We start from the raw sequence: 25,712 nt of genomic DNA, 5'->3' as shown, positions 1-25,712 counted from the left end.
AAGTAAAATAAGAGAGATGAAGAGATGGTATAGCATGAAAGAGGATAAAGTTTTTGTCAGGAAACGATTCAACTATTTTGGGACAACTCAAAAAGAAATACGACTCAACTATCTTGCGCCGGAGGCCAGAGGGAGTGCTGCTTATCATGTATCTCGATTATCTTATGACAATAAATCATGATACTGATGATTGTACCACAACATGTACTATTCCCCCGTCTCATAATAAATGACATAGTTGGAGAATGGTACGAGATTTTAAAAGGTTTCTGTTTGTGTGCAAGGTGGAAAGAGAAAATAGTATATTTATATTAATGTAAGAGAACACATTTTTCTAAAAAATGAAATGTGACATCTTTTGTGGGACAAATTAAAAATGAAAATGTGACATCTATTATGGGACGGAGAGAGTACTAGTTTTCTATAATTAACATATACTCCAGTCTTATGTCACTTATTATGTCTCCCAATTTTTCATTTCGGTCTGTCACTTATTAATTATTTCACTTCATTTTTACTATTCTTGAGTAATAGACTCCACATTTCAATAACTTAATTCTACTCGTGACATTTTATTACTCACTTACCGCTAACTTTTTTAATCCACTTTTATTATATTTTTTAAAGTCTTAATAGATCAAGGTGGTGTAAGACAAGAGAGGAGTAGTAATCGGCAATGATGCAACCTGAGTTTCCTATTTATTAGGAGTACATTTTATTATTCTACTATATATTCCCTACTTTTCTGAATACTATATTTAGATATTTACAATTAAAATGTGTATTATTAATCTCATAATGCCAATTTGTATTATAAAGATGTCATTGCATGTAAGATCAAATGCGATTCTCAATTTCGAAAGAATGTTAACATTTTTTTTTCTAAAATTTTGATAAAAAAGTATATCATCACATTTATAACTACAATGTTAAATTTAAGATACTCCGTATTATTCATCCTTTTGAAAAAAAAAACGAATATATATGTATGGATTTGTATTCCTAATAAATAAATTAATATTGAAAACTAGTCAAACATACCACATATTATTGGAATTTAAAGTTTTTATTATACCGTGTGGTCCAGTTCTCATTATATTTATGCGCGAATAATAACTATATTACTAATTACGGCCATTTAATCTCTAATGGTCCAAATTAGTGTCTCATCACTTACTGTCGTGAATCATGTTTTTCTGAGAGAGTGGGGCATTTTTTGTTATTATCTATTTGATTCTGTATGGATATACTAAAATTTAAATCCGAATTTGGTTTCAAAGAAGCGTGTAAGAGTGGCATAGGAAGCATCATAAGTCAAAAATCACTTTTATGGTAATAATTTGGTGAATAATTAAAAGAAAGATCATCTAATTAACAACTTTCCTCTCGACAAGAACAGCGTTTTAAAAGATTAGTACTCAACATGTGATCAATTTAGGGATGTCAATCGGGCCAGCCCATCGGGTTTCGGGCTAACCTTATTCGAATTGCGGGTCAATCGGGTGCGGGCTAATCAGGTTGTGGTTTTTTTTCGGATTATAAAAGTTCAACCCTAATCCTAAAAGCTCGGGTTTCGGGCTAGCCCAGCGGGCTAATCGGGTTGCTACCGATAAAATTAACATGCGATCAATCCAATAAATAATGGTGAAAATTAGTTATATTTATAAAATGTAAAATATTTAATTATGATATATTTGAGATATATGCTTAAACTCAAACATAAACACGATCATATACTAATATTTAAGATTTATGCAAAATAAAACATAAACATCAAGAAATTTTAAAGCATGTTTTAGAAATTTTAATATATTTTTTAGTGAATTTGAAATTTCTAATTTATATATTTATTATTATGTTAATAAAAATTTAATATATAATTTATATATTTAATATATAAAATTGAAAATTATTTTTTTAGTAATCTATATCTAAAATAACCAATGAAGTGTCGAATTAGAGTCAAACAAATAGAACGGTAGAAATTTTATCGGGTTTCCGGGCCAGCCAATCGGGTTTTCGGGTCTAGCCCTAACGGGTTGATGGCTAATCGGGTGCGGGCTAGTCGGGTTGGAATTTTATCAGGCTAGAAATTTTCAGCCCTAACCCTATAATTTTGGCGGGCTATTCGGGTCAGCCACGGATTGCGGACTACATTGACATCCCTAGATCAATTCGTCCAACTTATATTGGATATATATATTATAATCACATAGATAAATGCATATATTGTTATTGCGATATAAATCAGCAGTAATTATTTAAAATTATCAATATTTAAAAGGAAATCAATCACAAATCAAATATAAACAATTTTTTTTTAAAAACAAAATTAAAAATGCTTAAATTCGATTTGTTATTTCACATATAATTAGACCGCCTAGTGGATAACTTCATTAATGTTGCGTACAACAATTACATTATCAACTTGTATATTATATATTTTTTATTTCTTGTATAGAATACAAGTATACAACAAAACAGGTTAGGAAGATGGTACGTACACAGTGGCGGATCCAGGATCCGAAAATGGAGGGGGCGGAATATATAGTATTAGCTTAATTTCGTGCGGATATAGCTATTCTTTTCGTAGTTTGGAGCGACGCCGGAGGCAAACGGAGGGGGCGGACATGGTAATTTTACGTCCCGAAAAGGGGAAAATAGTCGCACGGAGGGGGCGACCGCCCCTCTTGCCCCCCCCCCCCGGCGATCCGCCACTGTACGTACATAATATATCGAGATTTAAAGCAACGAATTTCATCTTTGATTTATTAAAAGTATCACCCATTGAAGAGCCTACAAATCAGTGTGAAGAAAAGTCACTCGATAAACTGATGGATACCCTAGATAACTAAAAAAAAAGTTAATTGTCCGTAGTTTGTAATTCTCACCTTCTTTTATTTATTTGTTTATTTATAATTATTTTTTTATTATATTTATACACACATGATCCCGATTTGTGAGCAAGACTAACGTCCGCCCACATCAAAACATTATTTTTTTATACAAATAATTTGTCAATTATTATATATCGAGAATATCAAATTTAGAATATATAAAAAAAGCCTGCATCTTTATTACTCCCTACATTGATTAAAAAAATAATCTCATTTTGCTATTTTTTTGGATGTCACAAAAAATAGTCTCATTTTTTAAAATGGAAAATTTTCTTTCGTACTTTTCTCACTTTTTCACCTCTCTCATACTTTACCTTTTCTTTTTCTTTTCATCTCTCTTACTTTACTAATTTCTAATTAAAACTCGTGTCGTTCACAAATTGGACTAATCTTTGTGGACGGGGGAGTATTTTATTTATCTCAATGAATTCAAGAGAAAAATGAACTGATTGAACTTTGAAATTTGTTTAATTATAAATTGGATTATTCCTATAATTGTACTAATACTATAGGGTGTATTTGAATTGGTAGATACGCACATTTAAAGTGTATTTAATGGTCTAATCTAGCGTTTGATATATTGGTTAAATTTCTGTGTGACCCACTCAATAGGCAAGGGCCCGTTGAATTAAGGCTGAAAAAAGGATTATCATGGAAAATTGAGTGATAATAATATATGCAACACTATATCAATCTAAAATTACGTGGAATTTACTAATATAATCCTCAGTCATGGAAATATAGAAAAAGTCAGAGGATAGTTTTGGAATTTCTTACTATAGTGTGGCTTTAAATAACAAACCAAACATGTGATATTAATAACTTTAGATAACATACCATCAATTCAAGCACCACAAATAGAAATGAAAAATCAAAAAAAGTATTTCTACAAAATGATTGTGTTCATTCTAAATGAAAGATAAACTTCAATTCAAACACAATCCCCTAGTTATAACTTCTTTTCGTTTATATTATTGATGATTTTTTGAACTATTACTCCTCGATCTATAACAATTGAATCTATTTTTATTAAAATACTTTTCTACGGGTTGCCTATGCATAGTTATAAAATTATACAGTAGAAAATTATAATTTGAAAACGATGGATGAAGATCGATATATTGCTTCTTCAACTAAGGTGCCTTGTCGGATGCAGCCCAAACAATATAAAAGGTAGAGAGTTTAATTAGTTTAAAGATGATATCATCAACAAAATATAAAAATATATGTATTCAATTATATTTTTGAAAAAAAAAAAGAATTGTGTTAGTGTCAAGTAAATAACTAATTTGCTTGTTAAGATGGTTTTCTAACCAATTCATCTAAATCTCCCGACTGTTACATGGTGATACACGCCACGTAAATTTCTCTCCATTTCATTCAATAATATTATTGCACCAAAATTATGGAATGCAGATCCATCAGCAAAATCAAGCGGTGGTGGCAGCTTGTTTGTGCTAATGTTGATTGATGATTGCTGTTGGATTTCAGATTGTTTTTAATGTTCACCACTTGGAGACTAGCGGCGATGCCTAGCCGAAGGTGGCGGCGGATGGCGGTTCTATTCTATGGAGAGATGAACCTTGTTTAGAGAGGGCATGCAATTTTTAAATTGGGTAGAAATTTTAGTTCACTTTTAATTTTTTGGATAAACTTAAGTTTTTTTTACGTTATACTAAAAAATATTAGAGGTGGCAAATCACGTTGGTTGGATTGTTATGGGATCAACTTGCTAACAATCTAACCCAATAATGTCTAACATGAATATGACCTATTAACGAAGTTCTTGAGTCGAACACAAACTTAATCTGCTACCTTCAAACCCGAACACGATCTGCACGCGACAAAACCCGTTAATGACAAGATATGATATGGGTTGACACGATAACGACTCGAACATGATATTACATGATTAAAACCTGATATTGTACGAATAAACATAATTTTAATGATTAAAACCCGATATTGCACGGTTAAACCTGATTTTTCAATCTGATCTACATGCTAGTATATAAATCTAACAAACTTAATTAATTTTTTCTATAAAAAATAAAAATAAAAATAAAATAATATTAATTTTCACTCAAACTAAAACTATTGAATTCCTAATGAGTCAACCTATAAGGATAACAACTTAAGATGATTTGATCCAAACAATGGAGTTTTGTATCCAAGTCAAAAATAGATACTACTACTACATATTTCCTCTAAAAACTAATGGAGTAATTCATAATTAAAGGTTAAATATTAAGCAAGGACGTTGATTAAAGTCGTTAAGTAACCGTGTTGGGCCAATTAAGTCTATGCTAATTTCATCTTTCGTATCTTTAATTCAATAGAGGACTTCATTGCCTCCTTAAATGGAAAGAAATGATACAATTAACACTAAACAGTCATATCTTATTAACTAACTCATAAATAATTCAAAATTAACTCTGATTGATTGTTGGTTTAGTCTTGTACAAGACTCCAACTTTGTAATATCATATGCTTAATCTCAAATTTTTCTCAACTGTTATGACTTATGCCCACTGTTCCAGGATAAAGAATTTCGATGATTTGCTTAGTAAACACTAATAATGTATTTTATTTTCCTAATCATGACGAATTCATTTATTAATGTCTATTTTAATGAGCTTAACGTTAATTGGTCATTTACTATCAAACCACTGCGTTATTACATATATTGTTTGCGACTTATGTGCTATTAATTTTATACAAAGATTTTGTCAAAAAAAAAAAGGAAGACCCATTTGGTTGATAGGTAAGAAAAAGGACAACAATGAGAGGTCAAAGAAATGACGGCTCTAATTTGGGATATTATAATTGACCATAGGTTAAATCTAAGAAACGTTGTCTGGGCAATTTGACCTCTGAAGTAAAAAAGTTCATTGCAAGATACCATGAATTCCTAATTTACCAAGTTCAACATTTAAAAATTTCCCAAATTGGTTTTAATGTGGAGTGCATATCACACATTAGTGATAATATCATTGTGCAATTTGGTTGGGATATGAATACAAGTAGGGGAGGACGAAAAAAACAATTTAGTGGGACTAAAATTTTAAAATTTTGAATTTGGAAAGACATTTTCTTACTCTTTGACCATATTATGATGGGTGATATTGTACAATAATTCACAAAAATATACGAACAATTTAACCATTTTTAAAAATAAAATTTACAAAAATTATTACCAAGTTATATATTGGAGTCTCCTCGTAACATTTGTGGTATGCTATCCAACGGTCCTGAAATTGAATTTCCATGACGTTTTAGATTAAAAATTTCAGCGCAGTTACATTACACAATTTGCAATAAGTGTATTTTTATGAAAATATAAATGTTTATTTGATAACAACTCTAAGCCATCGTTTGGTAGCTATGTTACAGCTAGATAATGGGATTTATCCATGTTAATCTGTGTGTTTGGTAGCTATGTTACATATATGTGTGACATGTGTTTTGTATCTAGCCCCCGCATAAAGCTCACTCAAAAGCCTATGTTTCAACCAGCAATGTAACTTACCCATTTGCTATGTTACATATCTGGGCTACCAAGTTAGTTTTAGGAAAATACATTTTTGTCTGTCAATTTTTCTAACCATATTCAGAACGTAAATGCCTCAATACGTAATTAGATTTCTCTTCTTCCTCTCAAACTTGCAGTAGAGACCTCTTCGTTCTTCTCTCAATCTGCCTGCCGACGGTGATTTCCGGCGACTCCATTTCTGATATTTTTTCAGGCGATTCCATTTCTGAATCTTTGACGAGATTAGGATGTTCTACAATTTGCAATTACTCTTCCAAACATATACTCGATTTATCTGCAATACCCACACAAAATTGCTCCATTTATCTGCAACACATGAAAGAGTATGCTCCATTTATCTGCAATACCCACGAAGACTGATTTTTTATTGATACATCTACTCTCATCTCATTCTACTGATTGAATTTTTGGTCGTATCTATCTGCAATACCCAAAAAATTGCTCACTTTATCTGCAATACCCAAAAGAGTTGGCACCATTTTATCTGCAATACAGCTTAATTTTAATTGATAAATTTTTCTTAAGCTCTATTTTTTTAAATGCTACTGTATTTTTTAAATTTTGCCATAGAATTCATTTTTTGTACCTACTATATCAGCCTCAATCTTATACTATCAAAATTGAATGGCCTGAATTCATTCTACTGATCAACTTCATTATAGCTCCAATAAATTTCCAAACACATGTAGGAAAAATATTTGGGCAAGACATGAGGATAATTTAGTCATTATGTTATATTAATGAGGATAATTTTGACAATCTTAATTTTTTTTTATTTGTAACTTGTTGTACCAAACATCTAAATAGGATACCACACACAATTATCTTTAGCTACCAAACAGCCAATTAAGATAAGTTAACTAATCGAAACTATGATAACTATCAATAAATGTATCATGACAAGTCGAAACATAACATAGCTACCAAACGATGCCTTATATATTGGCAAGCCCATTAAACTCTAATGTATCTTAAAGCAGTAAGAGTGATTCAAATTTTAAATAAGGGACCTGTAGATTCAGATATGCATTCATTGAACAAAACCATTTTTAAGACTAGAGACTTAGTAGAGCAATCATAAGTCTTCATGTTCATATTTGGACAGGTTGGCCTGAAAAATCAGACCGGGCCAAGCTCCGTTGGCATTTTTTATGTTAACCAAACGTTTTCATCCAGTCCAACCCAACACTTTCACAACTCTAGGCCATTTGAATCAGTACTGATGAATATACTACATTCACTTCATTTCAATAACAAAAAAACTCTAGCATTATGTAGTTCTTCAGCTTCCCAATCTGTTTCAGATTCTGCCCCAAATCAAGTATTTTAGATTAAGGAAAGTGGAAGTAGCTAAAGGTACAATACACAGCCATATTACTTAAGCATATATCTAGAAAGAATCAAATGAAAAGAAGGTAGCAAAGTTGCCTTGAAAATGCCTAAGCAAAACTCATGCTGATGCCTCCTTAGCTTCTTCTGCTGCCTCCTCTTCTTGTAATTTCTTCAGAGATGGAGGTGGCCTAGGAACGATGCTTTGCCTCCATTTCTTGTCGAGCTTTCTTGACAGCCTCTTGTTGATTCCTTCCTCCAACTCCCTCTCCCTCTTGACCGTGAGCATTCGGGCTATCTGTTTTTAAAACCATAAGAATAGAGATGAGCCTAATAATGAGACAGATAACTCATAGAAATGTAGCTGACCGAGGGCAGATGAGGGTTAAAAATAGAGATCAAGAAAGCATTTTTGGGAAAATATCAAATCCTTTTGCAAGTCCTCATTCATCTTCAAGAAGTAATGATCATGAATATACTAAGCAATAATGCTAGCAACAACTTCTCGAGCTACATTCACTTTACAGGAGCAAAAGCACAGTTGTAGACGGTATCTCATAGTGGAAAAGTCTATACGCATTCTGCGTTATATCCTAGTTGGGTGCAGTCAATTAACCTACAAAATCATGATAAATTTCTTGTATCTGGCACAATAATCACACCATTGCTTTACTAAGTTACTATCCAACTCTCTTAGTGTTAGGCTACTCTGGCACTTCTCAATACCGAGTAAACCGACAAATGAAGAGTGGAACACACATTAGAAACATCAATACATGTTCATGTGCACAAAACATCTTGCACAAGGGAAATGCCTCAAGAAGCACCAAACAATTAGTAAGGAACATAAATCCTCCATCAAAGAGGCAATCATGGAGTAACTAACACCACTTAAATCACATCTTTTTAACCTAGCAACATCAGACACTCAACCACCAAAATCAACCCTATGCACCAATGTTTCTGCAGCATTTCAGTTTTCAGGCAAATTACAGTGCAGCATCATCGTTATTGAAGCTAAGCATTAGCATAAGAATCACATACTAACCCTAAATTCACTATCCATTTCACAATCCCCAATTATGTGAAACTCAAAATTGACAATAAATACCCTCAATCAAAATTGACACAATCCAAAAGGCAAAAAAACATATGAAAACACAAAATTCCTTAGTATAGTTTTGTTACCCTTTTCCGCATTCGGCGAAATTCGCTAGACTTGAACTCATTCCTTGCCGATCGCTGGAGGCGGAGCATGAAAAGCTCCCCTTTAAGGTCGACAATCTCTTCATTAATCTGTTCGGTAGACTTCTCCCTTATCTCCTTCAGCTCCTCCTCTTTCTTCGCCATCATCACCACCGATGGAGAAGCGGCGCGGCTCCGCGACAAGGCGGCGCGGTGAGTAAGGCATGGGTGCGCAATACGAACACCGTGGAATGTAGATGAAGAGAGAGGTTTGGCGAGGTTCGATTTGGCCGGGAAAATCAAGGTCGAAATTGAGAGGGTCGTCATCTTCTCTGGCGCTGCTGGTCTGTTGAAGATAAGGCTGTTTTCCGCTATTGCTCTGTTTAAGCGCGAGTTAGTTTTTCTTCTAGCCCCTCGATTCTCTGTTTCTTCAAGTTTTACCCCTTAATTTTACATAAATACCACTATAATCCCCTATCACATTAGACCACCTCCAACAATGTTGCAAATCCTAAAATGCAATAGAATATAATCTCCAAGTATGTCTTATTATAAGTTTTCAAAGAAAAATTATAGATTTGTACTAAACTTATACCAAAAAAATTTCAAATTTTAATTTATTACATTCAAGTCCAAATCATTTTATGTTTATCAAAATAGGAAAGGGGAGGAAAAGGGGAAGAAAGGGAAGTAAAAATACAAAGGAGTAATAAATTACATAATTTGATAGCTTTTAATTTTTAATATTAAATTGTTATTTTTTAGTCTAAGAATAAAAAGAATCTTTAATTTACAACTAATATTATGCCTAATGCCTACTAATATCAAACTATAACAAATAATAGTTAAGCATTAATAATTAAAACGATACCCAATTTATATACTTGTAGTATCTTTAAATGAATTTTAGTTTTAAATGTTAGTTATTTTATATGTAGCTTGTAATAGTTTTGTAGTATTTTATTGCACTTAAATTTTTTAAATTATACTCCCTCCTCCCCAAACAATAGATCTATTATTGTTGTTCGACACGAGTTTTAGTGTAGAATTAGTAAAGTAAGAGAGATGTAAAGAAAAAGTAGGTAAAGTAAGAGAGATGGGGAGAAAAAGTGAATAAAGTATGAGAGAGGGAAGAAAAAGTGAGAAAAGTGTGAGAGATAAACTTTTCATTTTTAGAAAATGATCTATTTTTTGTGGACGTCCCAAAATGGCAAAAGTGATCTATTTTTTGTGGACGGAGGGAGTATAATTTTTTATTTTAATAAATAATAGATTTCGTATATAGTTATAAGTAACTAATAAATCTTAACATATTATTTTATTAAATTTAAGTTATTGGCAAAGTATCATGGGGTTGGTGTGTAATTTAGATAAAATATATAGGTATAATTGAAAAGTATAAAAAGAAAGTGGATGGAGAATATTCTTTTGAGTTTGAGTTTTTCCAATGGTTGGAGATGCTCTTAAATTGCTTCTCCATTATTTTGAGTTTTTGACCATGAGCTCCAATTAATCAGTTGCAACAGCTAGTGGAGCATGTTAAATTGCACTTGCAGGTCTAGTCTATCACCAATGTTTTAAAAACTGGACCGGAGAGTGAACCGACGAAACTATCGGTTTGTGGTTCAATTGGTCGGACCGATTAGATCACTAGTTGAATCGGAATATAATATTTAAATGCTTATAATACTCCTTTCGTTCCATTAGAAATGAAACATTTGTTTTTTGACACGTGATTTTATGTATTGTTGTTTTGTGAGTTAATCAGGAGATAATAAAGTAAGAGAGGTGAGAAAATAGAGATGATGTTGTTTCCATTTTAAGAAACGTTTCATTTTCAATATAACAACCCAAAAATCACTTTTAATGGTACAAATGTTATATAACACTATAATTTAAATTTAATTGATGAAAGATGGTACTATAATTTAAATATAGATGATAAATATAACTAAATATACAATATAAAATTTAATTAAAAATTGAATGAATGAAGTATAATTTAAACATATATGATAATTGTGTATTATACATAAAATAAAAAAAATTGTGAAAGATAAAATATAATTATAAAATAATGAATGTTAAGTATGATAAAAAATACACTGAATGATAGATAAATTAATCATATACGAGTATTATGCATAAAATTATTTGCATATAAAATAATTAATTAGTTTATAATCATACAATTAAACATGGTAATTATAATTTATCTATTTGTATATGATAATAATTAAAGTTCATGTTAGCCTACTAAAGACAAGGTGATGGAGTGGTAAACGAGCCTTATATGCCTTCCTTAGGCCAATTGGATCCCAATTAGAGTATATTTTTTGATTAAAAGTTGAAAAAATTCATAAACCGGTCCAATCGCTAGCTTACTCAGTTCAAAACGGTCCAACCCTCAAACGGTTTAAGAGTATGAATCAGACCAGACCAAACACTGATTCACGGATGAATCAGTCGAACTGTCCGATTTTTAAAACACTGTCTATCACTGATGAACAATGAATTTGCATGATTCCAAGACCTAGATTTTGCTTATTTTTTAATGCATAACATGTGAATCATATTTCATACATTTTGATTTTTGGACAAGTTCGATGAGTATTTTATTGATAAAGAAAGACTTTGAAAAATGTATGCAAATGGAAGATCAGTGTTCAAACCTACTAGACCAACTCAACAGTCCAGTGATTGTCAACGGTTGACCACTGAGAGCTTGCGGCCCGCTTCAAAACGTTTCTTTACGAGATTTACGCCAACATCCGCCGAGCTTGAGACAACGGTCCGTCGAGCCTGATGCAAAAAGACTAGTGAGCAGTCAGCTGACATATTGATTTCATAATGATACTCTCAATTAAAATGATACGTTTTCTTTTTTAGTTTGTCCCAAATAAGATGACACATTTCTTTTTTTGGTAACTTTCTCCCTACAGTTAATACATCCAACCATTTTTTTCACTCCATTAAAATATTCAACTCTCTTTCTCTCTCCTTTTAATTTACACTCATTTTTTCTCTCCTTAATTAAACACATTAACCAACAACTCCTAAAATCTTATGTCAAATAAAAAATGTGTCAATCTTAGCCAAGACAAAGGGAGTAGTAAATTAAGTAGGTAGATTTAGGCCGTTATTGATACGATAGAATATAAAAATGATGGAATGAAATGAAGATAGAAGTGAAAGGAAAATAAGAATGAAATGATGATTCCCTTGTATTCATATTTCATTCTCTCATTCATTTCATTGTATGAACATTCAATTCCATTATACCAAAGGAATGGAAGTACAAATCATACCAAGAATGGGCCCAACAAATAAAGAATTCAGGAAATTAAGGAGATAATTCCCTGCTATCCTAAAAATAAGATGAAGAGAGATCCTAAAAATAAGATGAAGAGAGATGCGTTGTTGATGTGGGATCGGCGAGCCGATAAGGGGAATTTTCGACGACACTTATGGTCGGACAGAGGGGCCGGTCAAACCCTCCCAACCCTATCTCGATCCAACAGGACCAGATCTCGTACTAGTAAATATCATGTAACAAACTTAATTAACAAAATTTGATTAAGCACATTAAACCTTAATATTGCATGAACTAAAAAATATATTTATTGTTACGATTTATTAATTTTATTTGAAAAATGTATTCACAATATGTGAATTTGTATCTGAAATTCAATATGCTTCCACTTAATAAAGAGAGAATAAATAATAAACCGTGATAAAATAGAATTAAGGAAGAAAAGAATGGCGGTATATTCCATCTATAGATAGAGAAGATGATGGCGACCGCTGATTAGGAGCGCAAATAGCAAAAACTGGAGTGCAGATAGTGCCTTTCCATTTCAATCACATTTTCCACACCTTCGTCCTCGCGATCTTCTTCATCACAATTACCAAAAATTCCGCTTTTATTCTTCCTTTTCCACCTCCTCCTATCCATATCTGAAACCCCTAATTTCATTCCGTTTGCGCAATTTTTCCGAGCTACAATTCATTTGTTGGGTGTTTCCATCGCGCCTAACAAACCCTAGATGTGCAGAATCGCAGTTTAATCTCGCTTGCGGAATAGGTTATTCGGACGGAGAGGGAGGATCGGATGAAGTGAGGGAAGAATGGGCGCGGCGGGTTCGAAACTGGAGAAGGCATTGGGGGACCAATTTCCTGAAGGCGAGCGTTATTTCGGTCTCGAGAACTTCGGCAACACTTGCTACTGCAACAGCGTGCTTCAGGTTGTTGCTTCCTCTTGAATTGATTAGTCCTTATTTGAGTTGTGGATTGTTTGTTGGTGATCGATTTGAGAACACGTCAAGGTTGCCCTTTCCTTGTCTATTGAATGTGATTGTTGAAAGGAGTGGATTGTTTAATTGGGATGGAAGAATGTATGTTTGAAAATGTGGATTATTTTCATTGTGCGGATGAGTTAACAATTGATGGTGGTGAAAAAAATGTGATTTTTGCATCCCTTGATCAACGTGATTGTCTTGCCACGGGCAAATAGACTTGGTTGAAATGTTTTTGTGGTTAAATCTGGCTTGAAAGTTTTAATCGTCTACTCTTGATTCGATTAGTCCTTGTTTGAGCTATGGATTGTTTGTTGGTGATCAATTTGCGAACACACCAAGGTTGCCATTTGCTTATCTATTGAATGTGAGTTTTGAAAGGAGTGGATTGCTTTATTGGGATGGAAGAATGCATATTTGGAAATGTAGATTGTTTTCATTCGACTAATGAGTTAACAGTTGATGGTGGTGAAAAATGTGATTCTCGCATCCATTGATTGACCTGATAATTGTCTTTCCGCGAACAAATAGTTCTGGTCGAAATATTTTTGTGGTTAAATTTTGATTGAAGGTTGTTTACTGTTTGGCCCAATTCTGGTTAGAGTTTATTGTTTCATTTTTTAGACAATGTATATATGTTTGTTGGTGACTACTGTCAAGGACTCAAGGTAACATGTTTGAGGTGAAGAACTAGATGCCGAATAACAAACCATCTTATTTTACACGCAGAAATTTAGATTGATGCTTCATGCTTTGTTAGACTATATTTGTAGTTGATAGAAAATACTCCCTCCGTCCCACAAAAGATGTCACACTTTTCTTTTTAGTTTGTCCCACAAAAGATGTCACATTTCCCTTTTTTGGAAAAAGTTCTCTCTCACATGAATATAAAAATTATATTTTCTCTCTCCATTTAACACACAAAACAAAACCTCCTAAAATCTCGTGCCGTCCCACAAGTGTGACATCTTTTGTGGGACGGAGTTTTAATTATCTGGAGGGCAATCGCAGTTTAATTATTTTGTATTTGATGGAATTAGTACTCTTTTAAGTTATCAATTTGATAACATCGTTTGGATTGAGATTTCTATTTTGGGTATTCACAACTTATTCTACCGGCTAAATTCTGCTCGTTGTTTTGTAGGCTCTTTATTTTTGTGTTCCGTTTCGTGAGCAGTTAATAGAATATTATTCCAATAACAAGAATCCTGCTGATGCTGAAGAAAATCTTCTGACATGCTTAGCAGACTTGTTTTTGCAGGTATGTTTCTGGGTTTTTAAAATGTTGAAAATCAGTTCACTTACTGAACCTATATATCACATATTTGGACTTTATCCCCAACCTATCACATCTATGGACTTATGTTTCAGTTATGACTTATAGTTTCTCCATGTGTTTGGATTTATTTTAATGGCTATCAAACGTCGTATAGTTTTTACTATGATCTTGGCTATAGACCATAGAAAATATGAGGGAATGAAAGTTAGTTTGTAACTTGATCTGCTTAAATTAAAGATAATTTAAGTGTCCATGATGATTGTTTTTGCATTTTTTGGGGACAAATGCTAGATTGGTGTACAATTCTTATGGTAATTGGACTTCCTTAATGCCGATGCTTTGTATCAGATTCTTTCACATGCTTATAAAGTCTTTTGTTCGGCTTTGGAGAGACTTCCAGCAATAAAATGAATTTAATTGGAGTAAATTGTCTTTGATGCTTATATAGAATCATATATTACAGACACATCACAATTCTAGATGATTGGTATTGGATGGGAAGTTTGACCATTCAATTGCAAGAGTCCCTAAGTTAGTCCCAAATTATGTGGTTGGCACATGAGTTGTTGAGGATTAGTTGAAGGAATCCTAGTGTTGCAGAATAATTGCCTAAGGCAACAATTCTCAATTAAAAACTCATCAAATCTGTCATGATGGCTATCAGATAGATCATTATTTACATATTAAGTTTGGCCACCAATTTGATATTATCATTTTATAGGTTTGAATTCCTAATCTGATATTGCATTTCTGGTTACTGCTAATGCTGTATATTTTATTAGAATTTGAAAAACGGTCTTATGTTTTTTACTGGGTTCTATCATCTTTAATCATTAATTCTTATCTTTAATCTGACATCTCCTGCAAGATCTGCAGTTAAGATCAAAATTCCTGAATTGTAGGCCAATTTTCACTTGTTGTTTGATGGGATTTGTGATTTTAATTTATAGACTAGGCACTTTTGTAGAGGGAATTCTAGACGGATATTTTGGTTGAGTTTTAAGTCATTCCATTTAATGAAGTGTATCATAAATTGAATCGACCGACATGCACAATAATTTTAATGCTGCATGTTTGGACCAAGATGCATACAACATGTATACATCACTTATCATACAATTGTGCTTGATTTTGCATGCAGATAAGCTCACAAAAGAGAAAAACTGGTGTTCTTGCTCCAAAGCGTTTTGTACAGCGACTGAAGAAACAAAATGAAATTTTTCGCAGCTATATGCACCAGGTATGGTAATAATTTTCCGTCGGAAGTATACAAAAACCATAGGAGCATATCACATCGTAATGAGATAGTATTTGTTTATGCTTCAAATGAGTTTCCTACTTGGTTCACAAGCTTCTTAGTCAGAATCTGCTACTGCCATAGGATGCCCATGAATTCTTGAACTATTTGCTAAATGAACTGGTTGACATACTGGAGAAAGAGGCGCGAGCTGCTAAGAGTGATCAAGAAAATTCTCTTAAAGTTGCCAATGGACCAACAACTATATCATCGAATGGTCTCATAAAGGAACCTGTTGTTACCTGGGTGCACAAGAATTTCCAGGTGTTTGTTTCACCATTTACTCTCTAATCATATAACCTCTGGGTTGATTATAGTTGCACCTGTTGTAAGTCTTGGAATGCGGATTTTTTGTCATTTATATGTTGACTTTGTTTTGCCTCAGGGTATATTGACAAATGAAACAAGGTGTTTGCGTTGTGAGACAGTAACAGCAAGGGATGAAACATTTCTTGACTTGAGCCTTGATATAGAACAGAACAGTTCAATTACAAGTTGTTTAAAAAATTTTAGCTCCACTGAAACCCTGAATGCCGAGGACAAATTTTTTTGTGACAAATGTTGCAGGTTAGTTGTACTCCTCGATACCAGAAGAAGTGTTAATTTCTCTAATATTGTATGTGTGTTTTGTTAGTGTTTTATTCTGATTGTGCACCGGTAGAATGAGTTCAAAAACTGCCATTGAGTTCTGGAGTGCTACTGAAATTCTGTTTTCCAACTTTAACTCCCAGACTACTAGTATATCTGAAGATGTAACAAGGAAAGTCATAAAAATAACTCCTATAAACTGACAGTTCTAGTCATTCAATTTGTGCCTAATTGCTTGTGGAAGTCTTGCTATCTCATAATTCGTAAGGGTAAGGGTTCCCTGGGCAAGCTTTTGCAGAGTCTTTTAAGGATTACCTAATTGGATAAAATATCACGCAAATTTAACCAATTATGTTTGAGCTTTCTTTGCACATTTATAACTTTTTTTTGGCGAGGACTTATTTGATATGCAGGTGTTATAGTGGCATTGCACTCTGATTTCTTTTAGTTGTTATGTCCTTGCCTTTTGTTTTAACTGTGGAACATATATTATTGCAACGTGCAGCCTACAAGAAGCTCAAAAGAGAATGAAGATCAAAAGGCCACCTCAAATATTGGTGATACATTTGAAAAGATTCAAGTACATTGAACAGCTGGGGCGGTACAAGAAGTTGTCATACCGTGTTGTCTTCCCACTTGAGCTAAAGCTCAACAATACGGTCGAGGATGCAGATGCTGAGTACTCTTTATTCGCTGTAGTTGTCCATGTAGGAAGTGGGCCCAACCATGGACACTATGTCAGCCTTGTGAAAAGTCATAACCATTGGTTATTCTTTGATGACGAAAATGTAGAGATCATAGACGAATCTGCAGTGCAGACATTTTTCGGATCAGCACAAGAGTATTCTAGTAATACAGATCATGGATATATCTTATTTTATGAAAGACTTGACGCTGGCAGAAGCAACACAAGCTGAGAGCAGGAGTTTCCAATTTTTTGCAGGAGTCAGATTTTACCTTTTTTTTTAGCACATTGCATTCAAGTTTCTTATTTATTCATCTTCTTTCTTGATCCTTACCATTCCCTTGCTGCAATTTGATGGAAAATTTACTAATGTCTAGCAGATTGAGATGTAATGTGGCGAAATTTATATATTTAGGTTGTCTCGTTGTATAGGGACAGTAGGAGCGGGAGCGCGAGCGCGCCACCTGCAGTATTCTGACAATAATAGGGGAAGATTTAATGTAAATGGTTATATATTATGCCTTCTGGATTTTTTTGTTAGCATGTATTATTGCACATCTAAGCTACGGGGTATGTAATTTTATCTACTTTGGAGCTGTTGTTTTTTGCCAAATGTTTCATGATTAGGAGTAGGGATGTTGCTTCTTGTTATTCAAATATATCTTTAGAACCAATTCAATAGCAAATTTAAACTTTGCTAATATGCTAGTTATACTTCTAGGGGCGTGTTATATTGCTAATTATTTAAGTTGCTAACTTTGCTAACTCATCAATACAGTGTATTAAAAATGTTAATACGGTGACATCAAAATGTCAACACATAATATCAACCCATTATATTGAAGTTCAACAAAATTATGTGTTGACATTTTAATGTCATCGACATTTTTAATACACTGCATAGATGAATTAGCAAGTTAGCAACTTAAGAAAGTTAACAATTGATCACACCTCTATATTTCTAATCGGTGTGTTTGGTGTAAAATAACTTAAATAATATATATGCACAAATTGAGAATTAGAAAGATGCGGTCAACTTAGTAATTTTGCTCCACTGTCAAAATTGTGGTTTAATAATTTAGGTGAAACATTGACACGGCCTATTTACTAAGATTAGTATAAGTATGAAACACACCACTAAAGCTAAAAAAAAAGAGCTTATAACTTGATGTAATATAATTTCCTATTATCAAAAGAAACAACACTCAGTGAGCGGTAAAGCGCGGTTGAGATTAAAATTCGGGTACTATCAACTTATTGTTCATAGTATTATATTATCATTTTTATATCCATATAAACAACTTTATTGGAAAAATGAAACAACTAGTTATAAAGAAAATTCGTTCCTCCACAATCAATTTATAAATAAATCTATACATATATAAAATGGAAGTTTTAGGGATATTTACAATAATGCCATTTTAGTTAATACTTAATTTATAATTTAATTAAAAAATGTTTTTGTTAATGACTTTCTAGATTTACGACAATTATATATATATGGAGAAAATGAAAGGGCTGGCAACTACATATATGAATGATATTATATAAAAGATTGTGTGTCAATACATTTTGTTTTTATTAAAATTAGCAGAATTGAGATGTAGGACTTCTCTTCCATTCAATAATTAAATAAATGCTAATTAACTTTCAAACTCCACCATTTTTTTTACCACATAACAACAAAAAAGAAGAAGAAAGGTCTTAGCATTTGAATCTGAACAGACTTTTAAAAAAATACATACATATCACTCAATCATTATATAAACGACGAACATGTATACATATTCACGTGCTCATTGCTCAAGCTAAATGTCAAAGCTAAGAGTGAATGGGGAGAACCAAATGACATTGCAGTAGAATAGAAGAAAGCATGGAAGAAGGGATCCAAGCTGCATTGAAATGGGCCGTAGAAAATCTCTTGGACAAAAGCAAAAATGTCATTTCCGTCGCACACTTCCGTCACCATGAAAGACCTCTTCTTTCCTTTCCGTTGAACAATTCCGCCACCATGAACCAAACTACAAAGTTAACGCCGTTTAAATAAAAATAACGGAATGTACTGAACGGAAACGCGAATGAAAATTTTTGTATGATTTATGTAAATTTTAAACTTTTTGTACTAATATAAAACAAATGTGAAACATTTGTACCAACCCCTAAATAGGAATAGGTCATTTTGATATAAACTAGCCCAATTTATTTTATTTTGTTTATATTAGTGTACCTTCATTGTGCTTTTGACAAAATGTGGACTTAGAAGTAATAAATATTTATTGTTTACTGCATCGAATAAATATTGTTTAACAACTATATTTACATTTTAATGACCATATGGACGACTTTAAAGTCTGTAAGAAATAATTTGGTGACGTTGAAATTATTTTATATAATTATAGTCATCTTTTATTTTATTTTTACAATTTTATTAGATATAAATCAGTCCATGTATACAAAAAAATACCTATAACTTCCCTTTTAATGTTTTACTTTTTTTCATATTGAGTAAGCAAAATATCTATTATTCTTTATTGTCACAAATTTTAAGACTCTTCCATACTAAATTGTTTAAAATGGGTTCCAATGGCAATAAAAATCAAAATAAAAGTAATGATATAATTATATAAAATAATTTCAACGTCACCAAAAAAATATGATTTCTTATGGAGTATCAAATAAATATTGTTGGAACATTTTAATATTGTCCAACATAATAGTCTAAAGATTGTATAATATTTATGGCTATTTATTGATTGACCCGATTACGTGATCTACTAAGGTTATACTCCCTCCGTCCCGCGTTACTTGCACTAGTTTTCTTTTTGGGCGTCCCAAGTTATTTGCACTCTTTCCTTTTTTAACAAAAGACAAAACATCTAATCACTCTTTTTTTTATTCTATCATTTACTTTACTCTCTCTTATCTTTCCTACTTTTTTCACCTCTCCTATTTATTTAATATAATTTCTTAACCTCCGTGCCCAAAAGTAAACGTGCGACTAACCCGGGACGGAGGGAGTAATTTATAGGGTCAAACGATTATCTATAAAAGTATGGGGACTATTGTACAGATACTACTTTGGATAACTTTAATTTTGTTATGGGTGAAATTAAAGTTATAATAAAGTTAGGGACTTATTCTCTAAATACATGGTTATGGTCCCCAAGTGCAACTCTATAAATAGGTCAATAGATTCTCATTCCTATTGATCAGACGTAATATCAAGACTTTACAGATTACAAAGAATCTGTGAGAGAACGTTGTCACTTGGAAGACTAATTCCATGCTTCAGAATTATCAACACCATGAATCCAAATCCATGTACGCTTCCGCTTTATATTTATCAATCGTATTCGACATGTGAGATTTATGTGATGATTTATGTGAATCCAATGGCGGATCCAGGAACAAAATATCGTGGGGTCGAACAAGATAGTAAATATATATGTAAAATAATTATTTTAAATTAATTATTTTTTATAAATATATATATATATATATATATTTTAATATAAATAATTCATCGAATATCGATATTCTTAAAACAACATACTCCACTTTCTTGTCCCGTCATAAGTGAGAAGCTACATAATTTAAGAAAAAGACCTTTACGGAGTTAAGTAAAGAAAGAATAAAATAGGAGGTTAGATAAAACAAAGGTGCAAATAAATAATAAAGTAAGATCGAACAATTATGTTATGGAGTACAAATTTTGACAAAAAAAAATGACATCCCTGGGTTGGGACGTAATAAAAATAATACGACTCGCTTATGGGGGGACATAGCATAATTTTTTTTTAATATACCAAATTTTTAAAGATTTAGAAAATTGAATATGAATAATAAGGTTGAAAATTTAAATTATAAAACTAAAATTAGAAGAAATTAAGAAATATATACGTTATATAACGTGTTTAATTAAGATAAGTTGATTTTGATATACTGCAGTACTACTATATAACTTTAATTGATAATTTAAGATGAGAATATATTTTTAATGGACTTCTAAGAATTAATGCAAATAAAGAAAGAAATTTCAAAGCCTATTTTACAATTAGATACTTAAGATATTTAATCTTTTAAATTTAGTGAATTGTGTGGGCATATATATTTATTGATGCCAGTTTATTCTAGTTCACGTTAATATAGCCATATAGGGATGAGAAATCAATAATTACATCTCCAATTCGATTCCTCTTTCTCTTTGAAAACAAAAACCGCGGAAGGACTCTTCCCCTCCAACTCCTTCGTTCTCGACAACAGTCTTCCCTGCCGGCTGCCATGCCGACATCCGGCTGCCTCACTTCCTTCCTTTCTCTTTGCTCTGTCTCCTCATCATCTCACACTCACACGGCGTGAGGACGTGAGGTGGGGGCGGAGACGTGAACGCCGTAGGGTCGGAGGCCGAAGAAAGTAGCTTTCCGGTGGCACTGCGGGGCAGGTGGTGGGATCGGCCGACCCCGCCCGACCCCACCTGGATCCGCCTGTGTGTGAATCATTAATTTGATTCCAACAATTGGTATCAGAGCCCATACATGTTGGAACGAATTGATAATTCGTTTATCTATGATTCTTTCATTGTTTGGATTCAATTTATGAAAATTATGTGTTCGAATTGTCCTTGGATTTTGTTGACATGTTGGTGTTGTTCATAAATTCCACCGTGTTTTTCTAACGTGAAGGCAAGATTTCTTTTGACAAACTATCGAAGAATTTTTCGAACGAAAATTTGAAGTAATTGGTTTTTGAATTAAGAGTTAATAAGCGTAATTTTTTTTACGATTTGAGCTTTTGAATATTTGGTTTTCATGTCCTTTTGACGAATTAATTGGAAGAATTTCACAACAAAATGTTTATGTGGTTTCTTCAAATTTTCTGCACTCATGTGTGCTAAAAAAAAAAAGGCCTGATTAAATATTTGACAGTTTTAATTTTGTTTTTTCATTCGTCTAAAATTGTTTGAATCTGTCAAATTTTTGATGAAATCAAAGTTTATTTATCTGATTTTCAAAATTCAGTTTTCAATTAAATCTGACTGCCTTCCATTTATTCCGGTGAACGGCGACGTCGCCAAGTCTCCGGCAACGTCGCAGCGGTTGACGACGGTGAAACAGTGCCTTATTTCATGAAACGGCACGACTGTAGTTTTGATTACTGTTTTCAGATTGCGTTTTTATTCTTTTAATGTTGAGCAGCAGCATATTTTTATTCTTGGGCCACAATTTTGAAATGTCAATAAAAATATTTAGGCCACGTATAATAAATTTTGAAAGGGCCGTGATTAGATTTTATTGGGCCACAAAATTTGTTGCTATTTGATTTTTTTTAAGTTATTTTGTACAAACAATTACTTCAAACAATTAATCGTAATTAATTGTTTTAGTTATTAAGTAATTAATTAAATAATGACTTAAGCTTTTATTGTTTATTATTTTAAATAAATTAATTAAAGCATTAACTTGTCAAAGTGAGCTCTGATGTGTAAATTAATTTATTTAGAATATATAGGATATTTATATACTTGAAATACATGCGAATAATTAATCGGCCTAAAGGAAGATAGTTATTTAGCCGTATTTCTTGTGTACTTTGTGGTAATAATATGAGATGATTCTTTGGTCATTGTAGACACTAAGTCAGCCCAAAGGAAGACTTATTGTTTGACATGAAATGATTATCTATATTTGATTACTACGTATTAAGATGCCACTTGCAAGTTAATTATTTTGTCCAAAGATGAAATTTTAATGTTGTGCCGACATCTTGAAATGGGAATTGTCATTATTTAATTTATTTACTTATTATTTACGTGAGCTAATTATTGTCTTACTTGTTATATTTGTTCTTTGCTAGCTCAAGAATCTGCTATTGGTTTTCTAAATTCCATTCCTGTGCTAAAAGGCAATACCTATGCATCATGGAGAAGCAAGGTATTGATTGGTTTGGGGATTGCAAATTTAGACTATGCACTTCGGACGGAGCAACCCGCCCCTCTTACTGATGAAAGTTCCGATGAGGATAAACGGACTTTTGAGAGGTGGGAACACTCCAATCGCATGAGTCTTATGATTATGCAACATGTCATCCTGAAAACTTTCGCGGTACTGTCCCGAAAGAAGCAACTGCTAAGGAATTTCTCGAGGCCATTGATGTGAATTTCGCAAGCAATGAAAAGACCGAAACGGCTTCATTGATGCATAAACTTGTGACTATGAGGTATAATGGCCGAGGGGAAATTAGGGAGCACATTATGGAAATGTCAAACACTGCTTCAAAGCTTACGGCACTTAATTTGACGATCAGTGATGATCAACTAGTGCATTTGGTTATGATATATCTTCCTCATCAATTTGATCACTTCAAAGTTAGTTACAATACTGTGAAGGATAAGAATCTGCTATTGGTTTTCTAAATTCCATTCCTGTGCTAAAAGGCAATACCTATGCATCATGGAGAAGCAAGGTATTGATTGGTTTGGGGATTGCAAATTTAGACTATGCACTTCGGACGGAGCAACCCGCCCCTCTTACTGATGAAAGTTCCGATGAGGATAAACGGACTTTTGAGAGGTGGGAACACTCCAATCGCATGAGTCTTATGATTATGCAACATGTCATCCTGAAAACTTTCGCGGTACTGTCCCGAAAGAAGCAACTGCTAAGGAATTTCTCGAGGCCATTGATGTGAATTTCGCAAGCAATGAAAAGGCCGAAACGGCTTCATTGATGCATAAACTTGTGACTATGAGGTATAATGGCCGAGGGGAAATTAGGGAGCACATTATGGAAATGTCAAACACTGCTTCAAAGCTTACGGCACTTAATTTGACGATCAGTGATGATCAACTAGTGCATTTGGTTATGATATATCTTCCTCATCAATTTGATCACTTCAAAGTTAGTTACAATACTGTGAAGGATAAATGGACATTGGATGAGTTGATTTCTCATTGTGTTCAAGAGGAAGAGAGATTGAAGCAAAGTAAGACAGAAAGTGCTCACTTAGCAACAAGTTATAGGGGTAAACGAGGAAGAGACAAGGGAAAGAGGGTTCTTTCCGAGTTCGCTAAGGGGAAGAGGATTCTTCCTGATTCCTCCAGAAATGTTGTGGGTCCATATGTAAAACAGTTTAAGAAGGAAAAATCAGCTTCAGTTTGATTCTTTTGCAAGAAAGATGGACACAAGAAGAATGATTGTGAAGAATATCACACTTGGCGCGTGAAGAAGGGTACATTTTTCACTTATGTTTGTTCAGAAGTTAATTTAGCTTCTGTACCTGGACATACTTGGTGGATAGACTCTGGTGCTACTACTCACATAAGTGTGTCCATGCAGGGTTGCCTCCAGTGCCGAAAGCCGATTGATGCTGAAAGATTCATCTATGTGGACGATGGCAAACAAGTTGAAGTGGAGGCAATAGGCACATTTAGATTATTACTAAAAACTGGTTGTTATTTGGATTTAGAACAAACATTTGTTGTATCGTCATTTAGACGGAATTTAATTTCTATTTCTGTATTGGACAAATTCGGTTATACTTGTTCATTTAGAAATAGTAGATTTAGTCTTTATCTAAATTCAACTTTGGTTGGCACCGGTTCTCTTTCTTATGGCGATAATCTTTATTTGCTTAATACTATTACTTCATTTAATGAAACCCTGCATGTGAACTCACGAGGTACAAAGCGTAAATTAATAAGTGAGAATTCTGCTACAATTTGGCACAAACGTTTAGGTCATATCTCCAAACGGAGAATAGAAAGACTTGTGTCAGATGGAATTCTTACTATTCCCAACATGGCAGACTTTCAAGTCTGTGTTGAATGCATTAAGGGGAAAGAAATAAATATTAGGAGATTTGAAGCCAATCGGACTACATACGTCTTAGAACTTATCCATACAGATATCTGTGGACCGTTCCCTACTGCATCTTGGAACGGTCAACGATATTTTATTACGTTCATAGACGATTATTCCCGATATGGTTATTTATATCTCATAAGTGAAAAATCTCAAGCATTGGATACGTTCAAGAGTTATAAGGCCGAAGTTGAAAATCAACTTGGAAAAAGAATTAAGAACGTTAGATCTGACCGTGGTGGAGAATACTATGGTAGATATGATGGCTCGGGTGAACAACGTCCAGGACCCTTCGCTAGATTTCTTGAGGAATGTGGAATCGTCCCACAGTACACTATGCCTGGTAGTCCTACCATGAATGGTGTTGCTGAAAGACGAAATAGAACCCTCAAGGATATGGTTAGAAGAATGATCAATCATTCTACTTTGCCAGAATCCCTTTGGGGAGAGGCACTTAAGACCGCAACATACATCCTAAACCGAGTACCTACTAAAGCAACTGCCGTAACCCCTTATGAATTATGGATGGGCAAAAAGCCCAGCTTAGGTCATTTACATGTTTGGGGTTGTCCAGCTGAAGCTCGGCCTTATAGGCCACACGAGCATAAATTGGACTCTAAAACGGTAAGTTGTTATTTTGTAGGTTATCCTGAGCGGTCTTGGGGTTTCAAGTTCTATGATCCCAAAACTAGATCATTTTTTGAGACGAATAATGCAAGGTTCTTTGAGGAAGTTGAGTTTGGGG

The 25,712-nt window shown here is 33.3% G+C and overlaps 3 protein-coding genes across 4 annotated transcripts in view; 1 reads left to right on the top strand and 2 right to left on the bottom strand.

Annotated features, from left to right (window-relative positions):
- LOC125186983 (uncharacterized protein K02A2.6-like) overlaps nucleotides 1-6,653 on the bottom strand; it is a 10,056-nt gene extending 3,403 nt beyond the window's left edge. Inside the window, exon 1 of the mRNA XM_048083478.1 lies at nucleotides 6,561-6,653. Within this exon, the coding sequence (XP_047939435.1) occupies nucleotides 6,561-6,653 (93 nt within the window). The remainder of the gene's footprint in view (nucleotides 1-6,560) is intronic.
- A 1,017-nt stretch (nucleotides 6,654-7,670) lies between these two features.
- On the bottom strand, nucleotides 7,671-9,324 carry LOC125203403 (50S ribosomal protein L29, chloroplastic). The gene is made up of 2 exons (XM_048101742.1): nucleotides 8,968-9,324; nucleotides 7,671-8,077 (listed from the first exon to the last, which is right to left on the bottom strand). Exons 1-2 carry the CDS (start codon nucleotides 9,289-9,291, stop codon nucleotides 7,901-7,903), a joined length of 501 nt encoding a protein of 166 aa, XP_047957699.1. The 5' UTR covers nucleotides 9,292-9,324; the 3' UTR covers nucleotides 7,671-7,900.
- A 3,425-nt stretch (nucleotides 9,325-12,749) lies between these two features.
- LOC125201509 (ubiquitin carboxyl-terminal hydrolase 3) lies at nucleotides 12,750-17,651 on the top strand. Of its 2 annotated transcripts, XM_048099656.1 has the most exons (6): nucleotides 12,750-13,208; nucleotides 14,404-14,520; nucleotides 15,680-15,778; nucleotides 15,920-16,099; nucleotides 16,221-16,402; nucleotides 16,929-17,651. In XM_048099656.1, exons 1-6 carry the CDS (start codon nucleotides 13,092-13,094, stop codon nucleotides 17,338-17,340), a joined length of 1,107 nt encoding a protein of 368 aa, XP_047955613.1. In that variant the 5' UTR covers nucleotides 12,750-13,091; the 3' UTR covers nucleotides 17,341-17,651. The 2 variants fall into 2 exon arrangements, with proteins under 2 accessions (XP_047955613.1, XP_047955614.1); XM_048099657.1 differs by lacking the exon at nucleotides 14,404-14,520.
- The last annotated feature ends 8,061 nt before the right edge of the window (nucleotides 17,652-25,712 follow it).

The sequence above is a fragment of the Salvia hispanica genome, chromosome 1, assembly GCF_023119035.1.
Source record: "Salvia hispanica cultivar TCC Black 2014 chromosome 1, UniMelb_Shisp_WGS_1.0, whole genome shotgun sequence".
NCBI lineage: Eukaryota > Viridiplantae > Streptophyta > Magnoliopsida > Lamiales > Lamiaceae > Salvia > Salvia hispanica.
The sequence above is the reverse complement of the archived record's forward strand: the minus strand, read 5'-3'. Positions and strand labels throughout refer to the sequence as shown.

Excerpts from the sequence above, each read along its gene's own strand:
- LOC125203403 (XM_048101742.1), bottom strand. The coding sequence starts at position 9,291 with ATGACGACCCTCTCAATTTCGACCTTGATTTTCCCGGCCAAATCGAAC. Across the intron at positions 8,078-8,967 it reads TTCGCCGAATGCGGAAAAGG|ATAGCCCGAATGCTCACGGT; the intron begins GTAACAAAACTA and ends TTTTAAAAACAG.
- LOC125201509 (XM_048099656.1), top strand. The coding sequence starts at position 13,092 with ATGGGCGCGGCGGGTTCGAAACTGGAGAAGGCATTGGGGGACCAATTT. Across the intron at positions 13,209-14,403 it reads ACTGCAACAGCGTGCTTCAG|GCTCTTTATTTTTGTGTTCC; the intron begins GTTGTTGCTTCC and ends GTTGTTTTGTAG. Across the intron at positions 14,521-15,679 it reads TAGCAGACTTGTTTTTGCAG|ATAAGCTCACAAAAGAGAAA; the intron begins GTATGTTTCTGG and ends TTTTGCATGCAG.